Source organism: Neopsephotus bourkii, unplaced genomic scaffold (genome assembly GCF_033783945.1).
Source record: "Neopsephotus bourkii isolate Nb327-2 ecotype Australia unplaced genomic scaffold, CSIRO-AGI_Nbou_v1 NB_1350, whole genome shotgun sequence".
NCBI lineage: Eukaryota > Metazoa > Chordata > Aves > Psittaciformes > Psittacidae > Neopsephotus > Neopsephotus bourkii.
In genome coordinates, this window is record NW_026901829.1 from 1,431,848 (window position 1) to 1,450,000 (window position 18,153).

Below are 18,153 nucleotides of genomic sequence, written 5' to 3' on the forward strand. Positions count from 1 at the left end.
GGTGGGGAATGCTCCAGTGGTGCTCTCTGGGCTCAAAAGACAGACCCAACCAGACCACAGTCCCTGAACAAGGTTCTGTGAGGGACCCATGCCTTCCTCACTTAGCATGTTTCAGAGCTCAGGCTGGTCTAGTGAAAGGTGTCTGCCTTCCAGGGCGGGTGGAACTAGATGATCTTTAAGGTCCCTTCCAACCCAAACCATTCATGAATCTATGATTATTTTTAATTTTGGAAGCTATTTTACAATGTACATGTCTATGTGGGTATTTTCAGTTGTTTACAGCCAGCTTCACACCCCCCACCCCCCACCCCCCCCCGAAACTTGCCTGTGTCACTCTGTTTAACAAAAAATACTGCCTTTCCCTGTACATGTTAACGTATGTATGTATGTCCATAGGTCATCCTGTCTGCAACAGTGTTACCGCCAGTCCCAAACATGCTCCCAGGGGTACTTCAGGCCTCTCCTAATTCTTTCCAGCTGCTTTTGTTTTGCTTTATAGACAGTTGTTTTCTCCTTTGACCCATTTAAAGTGGAGCTGAAAAATGTAACCACTTCTGAAGTCTGTTCTCCACACATGAGCACTTAAAATGTCTGATGATGCACAGCAGCTCCTTCATTCTTTCCTCATACACAGGCATGGAAATGTACAGAGAGATATTATGGAAGAGGAGGTGGGGATACCACCTTTATAAACTTTCTACAGCTTTTGCCAGAGGCATCACCTGCTCTCTCAAATATCTGTGTATCAGCAGTGATGTCAGTGATGCAACATCTTAGGGAGTAGGAAAGGAAGATATGATTTGTGCAAGCAATCAGGAAAGCTTAAACTAAAATACCTTCAGAGTGGGTTTTTTTTTTTTTTTTTTGTGCCTCTTGTTAGCTCAAGAGTTGCCCATCATGGGCTAAATAGTATGGACACAATTTTAATGTGCTTAAAAATGAAAAGCAGTCTCAGAATCTACAGCATCTTTATACAGACAAGCTGCATGTGTATTCTTCTGGCAGGCTGAAACTTGGAATAGATTTTTCTGCTCCTATTCTGCCTCAACCAGATGCAAAGAACCATTTAGGCTGACAAACTCTGCTGACTTTTGTGAGTATACTGCTCAGGTTAGTCTGGCATGAGTCTGAATTATGAACTAGTGTAGCACGAATATTTTCCACTTCATAGACTAGACAACACAAGTTGGTTTTAGTAATTCTGGAAGTTGGGAGCCAGAAAGTTCATTAGCACAGAAAAGTCTCCTGGATTGCAAATCATAATATGTTTTCTCTACAGTTTTCACCTGCTACTATTTTGCAGGTTCATCTCTGTTGTCACAGCAGTGGTAGGACAAAGTTGTTGGTGGTTTCTTCCCTTTCCAGGTGCTGTGGTCCCATAACCTGTGTGGACCTTTACTCGTGATGTACATCCCTGTGATGCTGCTCTGCTCCTGCCTAGTCCCCCTCATTGTTACCCCATTCTGAGGGCTGTGTTAAGCCTTTAGCAGTCAGATGTAGAAATCTGCTCAGAGGCATACATTACCTCAACTGCTCTGTTTTCGAGGCTTGTCCTTGTGATTTCTGACTTTTCCCTGGTCTGTATCTGATGGAGGCTGGAATCCAGCTGCATGGAGGAGCATTGTCTGCTTTATCTTCCCTACTTTCTGCCACAGTTATGAGGAACAAGGATAACAGCACTGGGAAGTACTTCAGAGAAAAACCCCAGAACAAGGGATGTCCCTTGCAACCCTGTAATTTTTTTATCTAAAGGGATAAACACATACTGATTCAGTTAACTGTGAAAGTTATTCTTGGACTCGTAGGAACAATTTGCAGACATGACTTCCATTTGGCAATAAACAGGCTAATGAATTTTCACCAGAAAATTACAGTTATGGACCTGCAGCTAACGTGTTATCATTTCTGTAAAAGCCTCCTTATTTTAAGTAAGCTTTTGTCTGAGGGACTCCTACTGAACTCCAGCAAATTGAAAGTGACCAAAGCACCTCGGCTCCTTTGAGTGTTACTAGAGGAATCTTGAACTGCTGGTGTGTTTAAACTCCCACTTCTCTTTTCTCTCCCCCCTTCTCTTGTAGCCAGTTTTGGCAGTGATAGGCCAGCACAGTGCACCTTGCCTTGCTGTCTGTGCTGTGTTTGATAACAAATGCTTTAATATGATGGACTTAGGTGTCTAATAAAAAACATCAGCAAAGAAATAGCTCACACTTGATATATTAGAGGTTAGCTTGAGAGTAAAGAATCAAGTTCCCTCTCCCACAGTCAGGTTTCTGTGACTGTTCACACTCTCCTTAAACTTGCTCTGTAAGGATCTCTGTAGTCCCAGACAAACAGCACTGTGGGTTTATGTTAAGTCCAAATTAAAAATAGTTAAGTCATTTTCTGGAAAGGGATCAATGTGCACTGTATTGCCTTAATTCCTGGTGTGGCCTCAAATCTGTTAGAAATGTGTTGCAATGCACTGGGCAGTTTACAGCATTCACATTGTAGTTTGTAGAGTCTGATCTTCACATGTTGGCAGATTCCCTGCTTCTCTGCAAAGAAATAGTGCCTCATTCCCTGAAAGGACAGGGTGTTCAGGCTGAGTTTTTACTGAGTTAGATGAAAGACACTCCAACTAGAGGTAGGTGAGAAACAAAACTAAACATCTGGTTTACACTTTGGCTCAGATTTAGCCAAGCCTCCTACTGCTGCATTTTTCACTGCTCAGATGGACATGGCAAATGATCCACTTGTACATGAAGGTGCCCTATGCCTGATACACAACCTAGGACAATTAGCTATATCCACTGTGGTCCTCAGAAGTACTCACCTGCTGCTGAATACCACAGCAGATGATGTGTAGCTGTGCACTGATTGGGGGAAACAGGAAAGGAAGACCTTTTTTAAAATAAAATAATTAAAAGTTCTAATGAAACACGTGAAAAGCAAACCTGTCTACAGCAGAGAAAGTTGTGGTTGCCCCACGGATGTAGTAGTCATAAGTGTACATCATCATGTCCATATCTTCTCCATAATGTCCTGGATATTCTGTTGTTAACCTTTTACATTAAGGAAAGAGAAGTTAATAGAATTTAGCATCTTATAAAAAAAAAAAACACTTGACAGAATGCAACTCAACTAGTAAATTTTTCCTGCTGCTTTGAAAGTTCTTGTTTCTTATCAGCAACACAAGATGCAGTGTCACCTGTGAGACTGCCTTTCTCTTCTACACAACTAATTAATGTAGTTATTTGAATATATTTCAGTAAGTTTAGAACTGTCATGAACAACTTGGAGTATTTTATGTGTATATATCTGCAGCTCTGGCATAAAAGCAGTGTGAACAAGAGCTTGTCTACCACTTATATCTTTATTGCAGGGATTTGCTCCATCCTCTTTTAACTCTGTTTGATTTACTGCTGTGGAGTGCTGCAAATGTTGCCAAGTCAAATAACTGCAAGCATTTATCCATTTATAAATTATATTAAATGAATATAACAATCTATTCCTCTTTGTTGTTCCCACTTTCTGCCTAGTTTATAATGTAAAAATATGGGCCTGGACAATATTTATTCCATGTATTTTCTCTAAGAAGCTCAAAGTGATTTTGCACTTATTAATCAAATTATGGTTACTGCTTCCCTGGGAACTAGGCAATACAGTACTTGGTTTTAGAGATAATGAACAGATGCAGGAAGGAGCTGGGATCTTGACCAGTACTTTATGTCAACATTATGTTAGAGGTCAGGAATGGAAACCTGGCACTAGTCTTTCCTTGTATTACTCCATTTTACGTGGTTGTTGCTAGTGGCATTGTGTCAGCTTCACTTTGAAATGGCACAGGGAAGAATTAGGTTCCTTGGAAGAGAGATGCTGTCCCTGTGGAAATGAATGGTTGAGCTCCTCTAGAGACTAACAGGGTTAAGATGCCTCTACAGAAATCCTGACAACCATTTTTCTGACTTCATTCAGCCCAGGAGCAGAGCTTGGATGATGCTTGAAGGTGATCTTTGCACTTGCTAGCCAAGCACTCGTGTACATGTTTAGATTTTGTTAAACCAGTGGGGTCTGGGCACAAGCTTAAATATTTTATTCTTTAGGAATATAATTATTGGTATAGTTTTTGGGTGCACCTGGAGCCCAAACCAGTAACTGTTGGAATACTCAGAAATGGAAAGTTTACCTGAAAACTGAGGAACTCTGGAACATTGCACTGTTTACTCCGGGAGCCACTTGCTATAACAAAAAAACTCCTCTGAAATTTCCATCATTCTCTGTGGTTTTTAAATGTATTTTTGATCACATTGTCTGCCCTTTTTTTATGCTTTTTACATCTTTGCAAAGCAAATCTTTTTCTTTAATTTTCAAAAGCTGAAGCTGACCTGGACTTAAGTCACATCCTTCAGTTCTAACATCATTCCTTGTACCAAATCATTATTCCTTGACAATCGAAAAATGGGATTGAGTGTTAAGCTCAAGCATGGCCTTTATAAGATCCCTAAGTGTCAGCAGTCAGCTTCTTTCTTTGAAGATCTCGTTCTCAAGTCCTTTGGCCATGGCAATCATCAGATTACCAGTTATAGTACAAGAACACCTGTCTTCAGGTGTGTTTGGGAAGCAGAAGATCAGGCCTGGTCACAGTGTCTTTTGTCAGAGCTCTGATCAAGGGCCCCTGGATTTGTGGAGGCCTTGCAGTGCTGTGCTGTTGGTAAGAACTACAGCAGTATTTCACAGGTCATGCAGACAGCTGCTGTGGACTAGGAGAAACAGAAGAAACCACGTACATGAGCAATTGTCGGGATGGATAAATAGGCAAAGACACCAGTATGCTCTGCAAGTGGAAAATTAGAGCCACAGTTTTCAGCCCAGCTCCCATGAAAAGTCAAAAATGAAACCACTATGGAATTTAAGGGAACTGGTTCTGACCCAGGCAAAGAAAATAAATATAAATATTATAAAAGGCTGTTTCCCATGCCTTCTCACTGGTTAGCTAGTGATTTTTTTTTAGACTAAAGATCATCACTTGAATGTGTTTCTATCAAACAATGGCAAACCTGATTTATTTGCTATATTGATTGAAGGCTGATGTTACCATTTTTGCTTTCAGGACATCTCCCCTTGTGCTCCCAAATATATATTTATTTGTCAATATCAAGGATTTTAAAACTCTGACTTGAATACCTCTTTACTTAGCTTATGACTTGAATATATATACAGTTTTATGCCCCCATAGGATAACCTTTAGCTGACCATAAGCTGGTCCCTTGGTATAGCCAACTTGCTGAAAGCCCTTCAGTTTGCAAAGAGCTGCTTTCAGGGCCCTGCACTCCATGCCCAGAGCTGTAGTGAGAGCTGAAGTATACTGCACAAAGCCTGACCTCTGCTATATGGTCTGCATTTTATCCATTTTCTTTACACAGAAATGAAGCCCTTGAGGAGGGATTTTTTACATGCATGAGTCTTCCTTCAGTGAAGGTCTGAACCTGGGAACTTGAGCCTATTTCTGGATCCGTAGCCAGAGCCCAAGAGAAGTAAGAGTTACATCTATGCTAGTAAGTTAAACAGCACCAGAGAATGTTTCTGGGCACTGTAACTCAATTGCGTATACATGTAATTTATTAGAGCAACCCCTGGGGCAGTTTTAGCCCAGACCAACTATCAGAGTCTCAGCCAATACCTCAAAGACACAGCAGGCAGAATGTGGACACGCTGTTTTGGATGATAAGAAAGGTTAATGGTGTGGCTGCTTCCTCTGCCAGAGGAGAGTCCCATATTTAGTTTACTAATTTGGAGCCTGAGTGTCTGATAGTGCATCTTTGAAGATTCCTGGGGTGTAGCAGGTTTTTAAAATGTGTCATGAAAACCAGCTATGGACCAGAATTCAGTTCTGCATTCCCCCATCAGCTCCAAGGTTTTGGGCTTTTTAGGGTTATTATGAGAAAACGCCAAGATGTGTTTATATATGTGTTCCACCAAATGTGTTTTGTAACATCTGTTTGGCGTTCAGCAAGGAAAATGTTCTGTGATCTTGACCAGCACTATGTACTGGGCAGACAAGACTGCAAAACACAAGGTTCAAAAGCAGCTTGCAGTTCTGCTGAGAGACAGAACTGAGAGTTAGTGCTTTGAACTTGTTTCATGAGTCTTTCAGTTGAAAAGGAAATCTGATGACAAGCTCCTGAATTGCTGTGAAGGGTCTTGCAGACCTTTCACAGAAGCAGGTGGTGGTGTTATTTTGAAGTGAATGGATGCAGTAGTGAGCCTTCATTTATCTTTCCTCTTCTTCTGCCTGCTGTCATCTTCCCCTCCCTCTCTATTAACTTCTCCACATTATCATTCAGCCTCCTAAGGCTCCTCCACTAAGCATATTGTAAAATCAAATACATGCAGTTACTGAAAGTAAGTGATCTGGGGACTTGAGCTGCTCTGCAGTTTGTCTTGTTACATAGACAGATGCCTACACTGACTCCTTTTGTTTTGGAGAGAAAAGTTATAAACAGTTATGACAGCAATGTTCAAGTTCACTTGGGTCTGTGTGGTCTGTCTAATTCAGTTCTTTTTGATGTTTGCTGTACTCATTTATGAAACTGTTCCCTTAAGTCCATGCATCTCAAGGTCATCTGGATTTCTCTGTATCATCTGGGAGGAAATGCAATTGGTTGTCATATAGCAGGGCTCTGTGGTGTGACCCCAGTTTTGGAATTCGGGCTAAGTTGCACAAAAGATCTGCACTGAGGGATACTCTGGTGTTTAATGCATAGGGATATTCAGTAGGTGGTTTTCTCATCATGGAAGGGAGAAATTCTGATCATTTAATTCAGCTATTAAGGGTTTTCTCGAAGTGGTTTGCCCAGCACAGGACAGCAGCTCCCTCAGCATTTGTTGTAGTTTGGTCTGTAATTTTGTTATCAAGTGTTTCATATCAACTGTGAACCACCTTACAAATGTGAACCACCTTACAGGCAGGTAATTTATTTACAAACTTGGTAACATTTATAAGCCATGTGTGGCAATATATGGTTTGTACCTGAGGAGTTATGAAACAAGTGAAAGACTTTTTGCACTAGTTGGTGAGAGTTTGCCTGCCCACAGGAGTCTGGACCCCAAGGGTTCCAAGCCCAAACGCAAGACCCATTTGGGAAGAACCATCCACAGTAATCTGCACAAGGGCCCTGTGAGCACTTCTAGCACTGACCTCTTAACAAAGGACACTGAGCTAGGGGAGTAGTGAGAAGTTTGGGAATAGCAAGTGCTGAGACTAAAGTCCCTGCTGCTGTTTTAGGGCATATAACCCAAAACCTAAGGCCTCTATAGCCAAGCCATGGTGCTTGTGGTACCTGAGAAGGATACATGAGGGAAGGCCCTAGGAGAGAAGCTTGCAAATCTGCTGTGAGAAGACCTGTGTTATACTGATCATGGGACCTAAGCACTGAGTTTGGTGCCAAATGAACTCCAAGGAGGCAGAGGATCTGTGTAGGGGCTAGCAGGGTGCGTTTAGTAGGATTGTTTACTAAACCCAGATATGCACATAGGTGTCAAGAGAGGAGAAAGCAGGTAATATCTACATTAAAAACCTGGAAAGAAAGGTTTGTGAGAAGGGACATAAGTGGGTTGGAATGTACGTAGGAGAGCAGGAAAACATGACAGAAAAAGGTATTTTCATAATGGGGTTTTTAGCTGGGACAGAGTAGATGTGGGATAGTTTAGCTACTGACTGGTTTGCATCACCGCACCCATCCCCATGTTTTTCTAATGTACTTTACTATAACCCTATAAATCTTGCTCAGGGTAGGAAACACTGGAAAAAGGCATAAAAATATTTAACATGGTTACTGTTGTTATTGTTGTAGTCTGAAAGTAGTAACGTTGCTTATTTTCCCTGGTGAAGAATTACTGTTAGAGATTAATAGAAAACACAGTTACTCATTTAGCACTGAGAAGAGTGTTTAGTACTAACCCACAGTGATCCCTAGCACTCTTTGTAATGACTGACTTCAGAAATAGTTATCATCAGTCTATGGTTTACTGATCAGAAGATTGAGTCCCACTAATGGCCTTATTAATACTGTACACGCTGCCCCTTGGAGAAGAAAATGGGAAATGTGGGTATGCCTTGCCTTCAGATAACAAGCAGATGAAAGAAATGAGTCTTTTGAAATATCAAAGGCAGTCAGTGGTAGAGCTCATGGTTTCTTGCCCCAACTGTTGAAAATACCTATTCCCTGCTAGTAAGTACGTTGTTTCAGAATGCTCTTACATTTTTCATTTCTTGTGCAACTACAGTGCTAACAAGATGAATAGAAGAAGCTGTTTCATTTCGAGAGGAGAATATAATCTTTGACTTTAACTTTCTGACCTCTGAGGAAGAGGAGTGTCCCGTGAAACAGCCTTGCTGTTTCAGACATTATTTACAAATGCTTCAAATATATGACTCTCCTAAAGGAGAATTTTTTTTTAAGAGCCAAGAGCCTGCATGTTACATTCAAGGAACATAGGAATTATATGCCTCTTCAATCAATTTCAATTCTTCCTCCAGCTGGAAAACAGTGGTCGTCCCCTTTTAAAAAGCACATTGTGCTGAAAAGCCAAAGGTTGTCTTAGTAAACTGTGTGCAGAAATTCCTGCTAATGCTCCCAGTGTAGGTAGATCCCAGATTGCTGGGGTGCCAGGGAACTAGAGGTGACATGGTGCTGCTCTAGAGATAAGCAATTTTCTTATGTGGATATATCATGTGTATTTCGGGATTGAGTTCAGGCTCCAGCATCTGATATCTCAGATTCTCCTAGAAACATCGCTGGCCTTCTGTTTTCATTAACAAGGCTGAGGAGCCACAAGGCCAACACAGTGGGACCACAGTTCCTGGAGGCCTACGTGAGCTAGTGCAGTAAAGATAAAAGCAGCAGCAGACAGCTCAGGGCATCTTATGCCTGTTCCTCAGGAAAGTCATGTCTGAAATAACATTATCCAGCTTTCCAATGTTAAGTAAGTGAGTTTCTCCTAGGATGGCTCTGGAAGATGGTCCTGGAGATTCAGCTGTAAGGAAAAGCTGGGAGGGGAATTGTGTTGTGCAGAAGTACGTGTTTCTACCACATCTATTCCTGGATCTGTATGTCTGCTGTTGGTAATCTCTGAGAAACCTGCATAGGATCTCATCAGTTTCAGTATGAAACTGGCAGGTTGAGTCAAGAAAACAAATAAATTCTTTAATCCCCATAACTCTTGGAAAATGTAATTGTTGCCTGGACAATGTTGACTGTGACAGAGAGCAGCCACAACTTCAGACAGACCTTCTGGCACTTGAACTGCTGGCTGTTTGGAGAGGGGAAACAGTCATAAACAGTCTGTGCAGACTTGGGGCTGTTCTGTGACATGTGTTTGCTTTTGAGAGTATGGATCAAGCTTTCAATTTCCTGACAAACAGAAAAATCTGAACTCTAATGGGTCCACTTAATAACTTTGTCTCTGCATCTGCAATGGATTTGCTTCCTTTATGGTCTGAATCAGCACATGGTTTATTTTACTGTGATGGTATTCCTTATCCAGGTAAAATAATAGGAGCTTTTCTGCCTCCTGTGAGGAATGTTAATTATTTTCAGTATGGTAAAAATGTGCAGAATCCATGACAAAACTTGGCATGGTGAGAAAGGAAACAAAGTACTTGTAAAAAAACCATAACTAAATACCAAGTGCAAAACTGTGAGGCTGGAAAATATTAGTATATTTATTTTAAATATGGGATTACTGTGCAGGTAAACTGGGAATTAATGATTAGAAGATGAGCTGTAAAAGAGAACTGCTGGGCTCTAAGAGTAAGGATACAGATGCTACCAAGCAAAGTCCATAACCATGTATTTAGCTTTAACTGTATTGTTAAGTTAAGCAAAGTGTTTACTTGTGTGTTTCAGTCAGCCTGATGGTGTCATAAATTCCAGTAAGTATTAGCAGGACTAAAAAACCACAGGAGTCTTCCAGCTGTAAAACCAGGTCAAATTCTAACAAACCGTTTGCATAGAACGTATACATAGGGAAGAGCAGGTTTTGTTCATTTTAGGGAAGACCACCTCATGAGAAAGGTAGTGTGGAAGAGGAAAAGCCAAGAGAAACCATGCAGAATACCTGCTTTTGTATTTGCAAGAGACCCCTCTACAGTGACAGCTGGAAGCAGAAGGGATTAAATACCCAAGGTGAGAGCTAATTTAAAACAAAGAGGTTTGTCACACCTCCGTATTGTCAGCTTTCTCAAAAATGCCTTTCTGTCCATATTTGATTTCTTAATGAAGGATTTATTGCACATTAAAATTGAAGGATGCTGAGAAATTCTGCACTGTGGATTGTCTTTGAATATGGATTTTTGTATATGTCACAAATGATCCACGAGGCACCACGTCATTGCATATTTTCCTTCATTACTTTTCCACTTTTTACTTTTACATATAATCATACACTAATATGCCTTTGCATGAAATCAGGCTGATTCAATCAAGAAACAGGAGTCAGCAGCATGTTAACAGCCGTTTCTCCACAGACAGTTTCTTGACAGCTCATTTCTGGAACATGGTAAATACCATTATAGGTTGGAGCAGTAACTGTAATAAATAATGATACTGTATATGCACACACATTTTTGTTGTGCCTTATATTTTGAGGTCCTACCCATGCTAGCCCAGATCTGCTTTGAAGACACAGAAGTGTGATGTGTGAACAAGGTTTTGTGAGTTTGGAAATACGAGTGGAAGCAAAGTTGTGAATGAGGTCTCCTGGGCTTAGGGTATGGGAAGTTTAGTTGCTGCATGCTGAAGTTGAACATTTCAGACAAGTCATATCTGTAGCAGCAAAAGGGGGTGAAAAGCAGGGGGGCTTGAGCTACAGTATGGCAGTTTGTGTTGCTTATACATTAGCATAACAACTAGCATTCACCCAGATGCTATTTAGACAGGGTAAAGGGAATAAAACAGAAAAGAAAACATTCCCAGCAGACAATAGGCAGGAGACCGCTCTTTTGGAGAGGGGCGTTTCACTGCATGGTGTAGAATCCTCTTTGGGATCACAAGATAACCGTAGTGGAAAGGGACCTCAACGGATATTTATTCAGCTCCAAGGATGATGCCTGCACAGCCTCACTGGGCAACCTGCTCTACTGTCTCACTCTCCTCATAGAGCAAAAGGCTTTCTTTATATCCCCCTGAACATCTGTTTGTCCCAGTTTGGTGTCATATGCAAACTTGGTGAGAGTGTACTCTGTTGCCTCCTCAAGGTCACTGATAAAGATGTTAAGTAGGAAAGGTCCCACGGCAGACCTTTAGTCACATTGCTCTGCTTGTAATGGGCACCCAGACACAGCATCACCCCTCAACTGCTACCCTCTCACCTTGTCACCAGTCTTTTGCCCATCATTCTGTCTGTCCATCCAGACCATAACATCCTAATTTGGATAACTATATGCAGAAGGAGCTTGTATCTACCTTGCTAACTCAAAAGGCAGAATGAGAACTTGAAAGAAATTGGAAGAAATATATCTTAAGGAGGCACTTCAAGAGAATAAGGCCAAACAAGGCTCTCAGATAGAAGAAAACTGTATAAGAGAGACTGTCCAGGCTGAAAGTGTATATGGAAGTGTCAAGATAGGCCAGTAGCTTGAATGAAACAAACTGGGCTCCAGATTGAATGACTGAGGCTGGTAATACAGGGTACAAAAAGGTTTTATAATGAACCCATAATTACAAACTACGCACCAGAAGCTTTTCACAAGCCAAGTGACAGGTCTTCTCAGAGGTTTTACAGCTCTCCCCTCCCAGAACATGAGAACATGTGATTTTTACCCTGCTTAAAGAGAGAAACTCTTCACCTGCCTTTTCTGCATGGCAAGACAGTAGCAGCTGACCTGTATAAGGCATTATTTTAAGCACAAAAATGGATTGTTGTCAATGTTGGACATAGAAGGACAGTATAAGAGTCCGTATGCAGCTGGGATGGAAATGCTGCATGAGTAACCCCAAACATTTACATTAGGATTTGCATTACTCTGAATGCCAATTTGCAAGGCTGAGACTAGTTGTCCTAGTTGTTTCTAGTTGTTAGGAGGATGTCTGAGGAAAGCAGAATTGTCAACAACAGAAGAGGTCAGAGAAGATTTCTATTGTCTCTCTGAAAATACATGCAGTATTAGATGAGTAAGAGATTGGAAGAGCTGCTTAAAAGTTAGGGTGAGTTTCCCTCAAAGGGAAGAGTCTGGGCAGGTAGGTAAATAAACCCACAGGGTAGAAAATCTCTGCAAGCAGTGTGGGCTGGAAAGGGGGCAGGAGAATGTTCAAAGACTTTGTTACAGAGTTCCTGTGATTTAAAATCTTTAACCATAATAATGAAAGAATATTTCTTTTCCTTCTGGATGCCAGGAGACTGAAGGATGGAAAGCAAGGCACTGCTGTTGTGTTTGGTCAGTAGCCAGCCAGACAAGTAAGACCAACAGGCATGTAAACAGTTTGTATGCATCTCAATGGGAAGTTTACTTCAAAGCTGAGTTCTGAAGCAAAGATTCAAGCACAGATTCACATCCACCACCCCCATTTTCTTCCTTTTTTTTTTTTTTTTTAAGTGCAGTTGGGTTATTCTTTGTATTAGTGAGAATAGCTGGATTAATAGCCCAGAAGAGTAAAATAATGAGTTCTGTTACAAAGAACAGACAGGAACAATTATCAGCTTTCTCTATGCAGTCTGCTACTGTGATTCTGGCTCAGTTTGCAGAAGCCACACCTGGGGACACAGGGAAGCTCAGGATGTGTAGCTCATTTTTCCATAGCCTCTGTGAGGTTGCCACCAGCAGTTGTGATACTGTGTTGAGGTGAGGCCACCTTTTTTTCTTTTTTTTCAGGTTTGGTCTATATTCAGTAGCTCATTTTCAATTTGGTCTTCAAACAGCCTTGAGAGAGGGAGCTACTGCTGGTACCCAGATGTGTTCATCTAGGGCTAGTTACTGCCTGGTGCTGTTCAGTGTAACTCTGCCCTTGTTCTCTTCCCTTAGCCATGGATCCTCCAGAATCCTGTTACTAGACTGGAAATGACTTGCTTAGCCTCATAAAACACAGTTAAAATTTTCTTGCTTTTGATGGGCCAAGTGGCCAAAGAAAGACGCTTATAGGTATTGCTGGGGAAAAGAGGCTAACAGGTTTGGTTTCTGCTTGAACTCACCAGCATGAATATGGGCATCTCCGGCTATAGCGGCAGCAGTAAAATTGCCATTCACGGTCAAGCACAGACGGAAAATACTGACTCTGGAAACCAGCCACGAGCCCATTGTTTGAGCAAGTTTGATACCTAATAAACAAGAGAAAGGGAAGAACATGTAAGAAAAACATGGTATTAGATTCCGTGCTAGTTCCAAGCAGTTCTGAAAACATCATTAAAGATTTTGATTCAGGGTGAAAGTTAAAGCTTTGGCTTTGTATTGGGAAGCACTGTATGTGCTTGCTGTGTACTGAGTAATCACTTTGTATAAGAAAGCAGCAGTAGTTAACTAATAATGTCTTAACATTAATGCTGCATTTAAAACTTTTTAAACTATTCTGTGATTCTATGATCCTATGAAAGTATTTAATAATTTCAGCATGCTAATCGGGCAAGAAGATCGTTCTGGTGTTGGCATTCTCAACTGTTTACTGACTTCAGAATAGTCCATTAATATTTTTATCTTTGACTTGGTATTTGAGCATTTGGGGTAAGTTTTTTCAATCGCTTCTCTCCCAGAAAGAAGCCTTACGAACTCTTTTATGCAAGAAGTTCAGCGATTTATTTTATTTCTTTCCCAATTACCTGTCTCCAGGAGAAGACACTCTTAAAATATTACAGGCTTGTGATGAGATCATGACTTGATAACAATCACGTGAGGAAAACGTTATGAAATTATAAGGCTCACATTAATTTTATGGTTGGATTTTCAAAAGAAAAATCTGCTGTTTCGTGCTTCCTGTGTACACGGCAATTTCATCACATGCATAAATCACTGCCTTCAAGTAGAATAGACATGGTCTCTAAGCATGCAGATATATGCTTCTCTTTCTGCATACCCTCCTAGCATCTGAACCTTGATACCCAAAGTAATTCAAGTGATAATCAGTTTGAATAGCTTGCCTCTTGGAGGCTAAAGACAAGGAATTTCCATTTTCTTTCATTTCCTTTCTTTTCCCTTCGTCAAGGAAAACTGGCAGCCTTGAGCTGTAGCAAACTTTCCTTGCAATACCATAATATCAAATACATTGATATATTCAAAAGACACTTTCAGAAGTAACTTTATGATTAACAAATGCGACAAATGTCTCCTGGTTTCATTCAATGACATCATAGTTTTATTTTAATGACCCTGGAGTTTCCAGAAGGGAAAACACCTGACAGAGCAGAGTTTAGTGTTTAGAAAGTCATTCACTTGTGCATGCAAGTGTTCTTGAAAAGCATGAGGCTCAAGAGTCTGCATGCAAAAGCTAAAAAACTGATCAGTTTTGACGAGTGCAGGGATTAATTGCACTGCCTGACTTTCAGCTTCTACCTTTGAACAAGGGGGCACTTCTGTATGTCCCTTCTTCCACTGTGTTCTGTTTTTCAGATAGGAGTATTTACATTTGTTTGTATCCCTGCATCTCCCACATAGCTGAGGCCACACATACTTGCTGTGCTTTGTGAGACTCTTTCAAAGACCTTTAGAGTTAAGCAATTATGGGGACTCTGAGTTGCTATGGTATCACACCAAGTAAGGCAGTTTGGCTCTCACTCAGAGGATTTCAGCAGGACTTTGATAGGAAGCTGCTCTGAGTTTTGGCACATAGGCCATGGGAACACATGGCTAAGATTCTATGTAAACATATTGGATAGCTGCAGGTGATGGGTGTTGTCCTAAATGAAGAAAGGTTGATTCACAGAAATATAGGGAATGGTTGTACCTATTGCAAGATGAGCATTAATCTGCGTAAAGTAGAACCAAACTTGTATCTCTTCATCTTCTTCTGCCTCTCCCCCAGTTACATGTGTTTTCACTGCGCCAGTCCTTGTGCCCCTTTGAGATTTTCTAGGTCTTTTGCCTAGGTGCAATAACAGGAGTATTTCATTCGCCCTTTTCCTTTGCACTTCCTCTCTGAGGCTCAATATTACCTTGCAATGTCCCACCCCATCTATTAGTGTCTGATATTTCTTGTCTTCGTAGGAGGTTCTTCCTTATCTGTTTCTCCCCACCTGCTCACATTAAGTCTGAGAAGTCCTGCCCTCTTTGCCCTTTTTTCTTGACAGCTTTTATTTTCTTGACACCTCTACTAATACAGCCCAATCTTGATGGGAAGATTTATTTTGAGAGAGATGTCACTGATGGACCCCTCTTTTCTAGTGGATTGAAAAAAATCTAGCTAATATAACTCTCCTACGTCTACATGTGTAACTTTTGGGCAGTAAACTTTAGGAAGGTTTAGTTATTTTTCACCCTGATTCTATCTTCTCGTGAGAAGTTTGATTTAAAAAAAATCAGTATTTGAAGTTCCCATAAAAGTTAATTTCTTGAATGGAGAGGATAGCTGGACATAAGTCATGTCTTATCATTAAATTGCCATTTTATTTTAAAAATATTCGAAGTAAAATTTCAAATATACTTTTAAGCTTATGTTCAATTCTCCCTTGCTATTTTTATCTCATCCGCATCAAGTCCTGAAATCTGTTATTCAAGCTCAATACTGGGTTCAGAGAAAGAAAAACAGTAGTGACACTGAAGTAGTTTTCTTTATAATAAATGATATTTTTGCCCTGCATGTTTCCAATTTCAAGTCAAATCCAGGTATTCCTCCAAAAAATGAAGAGAGGCTCTCAGAAATTTGAGTGCTTGTCAGCTCGTATACCATTTTTCCTTCTCTTTCCTTTTCCCAGTCAGTCTCTTTCCTACAAGCAGAAAGTAATTCTTCAAGGGCTACAAACAACCCTCCTCACACACCTTTTCAGTCAGATGCTCTCTGCACTAATTGGAAAACAACAATATGTGAGGATTTCTTCCTTCTCTGTTGAATTCACTACTGTTGTCACAGCAAATCCTACAAACCAGCATGGTGAATAAAAGCTAGTGATTCAGGACCTTAGATTTATGTCCAAGTAAGAATAATGTCTTTTCTACTAGACCCACACTGTAACACTCTGGTTGTAGAGAATTCAGTATTCAGAGTTAATGTCAGTGTGTTCTCCTCACTCATGAAATCCTGACATGGCTAAGAAGAGAGGAAGATACCTTTTAGAAAGTGAATGCAGAAGAGAATGAGAAACCATCTGGGACTGTGTGAGATTAAACTTGGCAATGGATAGGTTATTTTATTTCCCTAATTGGTTCAAGTTGTGATGCATGAAGAGCTGCCTCTTAGATTTGGTACTGGGAGGAAAGGAGGTGAGCTGGCTGGGAAAGTGGGAAGATTGGTGGAGGTGAGAGTCAGGTGCTATTGAATGTGAAGTTGCCCTTCCCTTCCCTTGTTTATGTCAGTAACATGACTGCAGTATTTCATAGAACATAAGTAAAACTATACAGCCTTATTTTGGGAGGAGTTCTGTGTAGTAACAGGGATATGGTGGCTGAGAGTTTCCTGGCCTCCTGCAGTTGCTGTGAAAAGCCTCTCCTTTTCAAATCTTCTGAACTCGTTAATGAGTGTTGTACAGCTGAGCTCTGTCATGGCAAGCAACCATGGCAAGTGTGCATAGAATCATAGAATCATAGAATAGTTAGGGTTGGAAAGGACCTTAAGATCACCTAGTTCCAACCCCCCTGCCATGGGCAGGGACACCTCGCTCTAAACCATATTACCCAAGGCCTCATCCAACCTGGCCTTGAACACTGCCAGGGATGGAGCATTCACAACCTCCCTGGGCAGCCCATTCCAGTGTCTCACCACCCTCACAGTTGTCATGGTTTACCAGCCAGACAGCTTGTGCACTCACTCCCAGTGAGTGGTGCAGGCCTGGAAGCAGTGGAGGCCCGCGTCCCGTGTTTCCCCCCCCCGGGGCTCCCCCCTTCCCCACTCCTGGAGGGATGGGGAGGAGAATCAAAAGAATGCAACTCCCATGGGTTGAGACAACAACAGTCCAGCAACCAATGTACAACGCAAATCACCACCGCTACCACCACCACCAACAATGATAAGAGAAAATAACAAGGGAAAAGAATACGATACCACCCGCCAAAAAACAAGTCCAACCCAGAAGACCCCGTGTCCTTCTGGGTAGCTCCCAGTTACATTCTGGGCATGGCCTGCTGGGGTATGGAATACCTCCTTGGTCAGTTTGGGTCAGGTGTCCTGTCCCTGCCTCCTCCCGGCTTCCCCCCTCCCTGGCAGAGCATGAGGCCCACAGAGTCCTTGGCCAAACCAAAACATCATTGTTATCAGCTCTGTTCCCAGCCTGAAAGTCAAAACACAGCACTGCACCAGCTACCAAGAAAGACAAAAATGTCTGCTACTGCTAAACCCAGGACAACAATAAAGAACTTCTTTATATCCAATCTAAACTTCCCCTTTGTAAGTTTTAACCCATTACCCCTTGTCCTGTCACTACAGATCCTAATGAAGAGTCCCTCTAAGCATCCCTATAGCCCCCCCTTCAGATACTGGAAGGCTGCTATGAGCTCTCCACACAGCCTTCTCTTCTCCAGGCTGAACAGCCCCAGCTTTCTCAGCCTATCTTCACATGGGAGGTGCTCCAGTCCCCTGATGATGCTCATGGCCCTCCTCTGGACTTGTTCCAACGGTTCCATGTCCTTTTCATGTTAAGGACACCAGAACTGCACACAATACTCCAAGTGAGGTCTCACAAGAGCAGAGTAGAAGGGCAGGATCACCTCCTTCGACCTGCTGGTCACGCTCCTTTTGATGCAGCCCAGGATACGGTTGGCATCCATGTTACCAGTTTAGTTCAGCTTAGAATTGCTTTCCTTGTTAACCAGTGAGCTTGTATCAGAGAGACCAAACTAGAGCTGCTTTGAAACAAACCCACTGAAAATGTATATATATATGTTGAACTAGTCTCAAGCCACCAACCATGGCCTCATTGACTCAACCTTTGCCTGCCAGACTGAAGACAAATATTGCTTTCAACAGTATAATTGTTTTAAGCAGTGGCACCAATAGTGGTGAAATTTCATAATTATGCCTACATCTAATTTTTTGCTCT

General features: G+C 41.5%; 1 protein-coding gene across 1 annotated transcript in view; it reads right to left on the reverse strand.

Moving 5' to 3' along the window:
- The window catches only part of DPT (dermatopontin), a 30,767-nt gene that overhangs the window by 4,127 nt on the left and 8,487 nt on the right, over positions 1–18,153 (reverse strand). Inside the window, exons 2-3 of the mRNA XM_061366623.1 lie at positions 13,168–13,293; positions 2,934–3,041 (exon numbers count right to left, since the gene is read on the reverse strand). Coding sequence (XP_061222607.1) covers positions 2,934–3,041; positions 13,168–13,293 — 234 coding nt within the window. The remainder of the gene's footprint in view (positions 1–2,933; positions 3,042–13,167; positions 13,294–18,153) is intronic.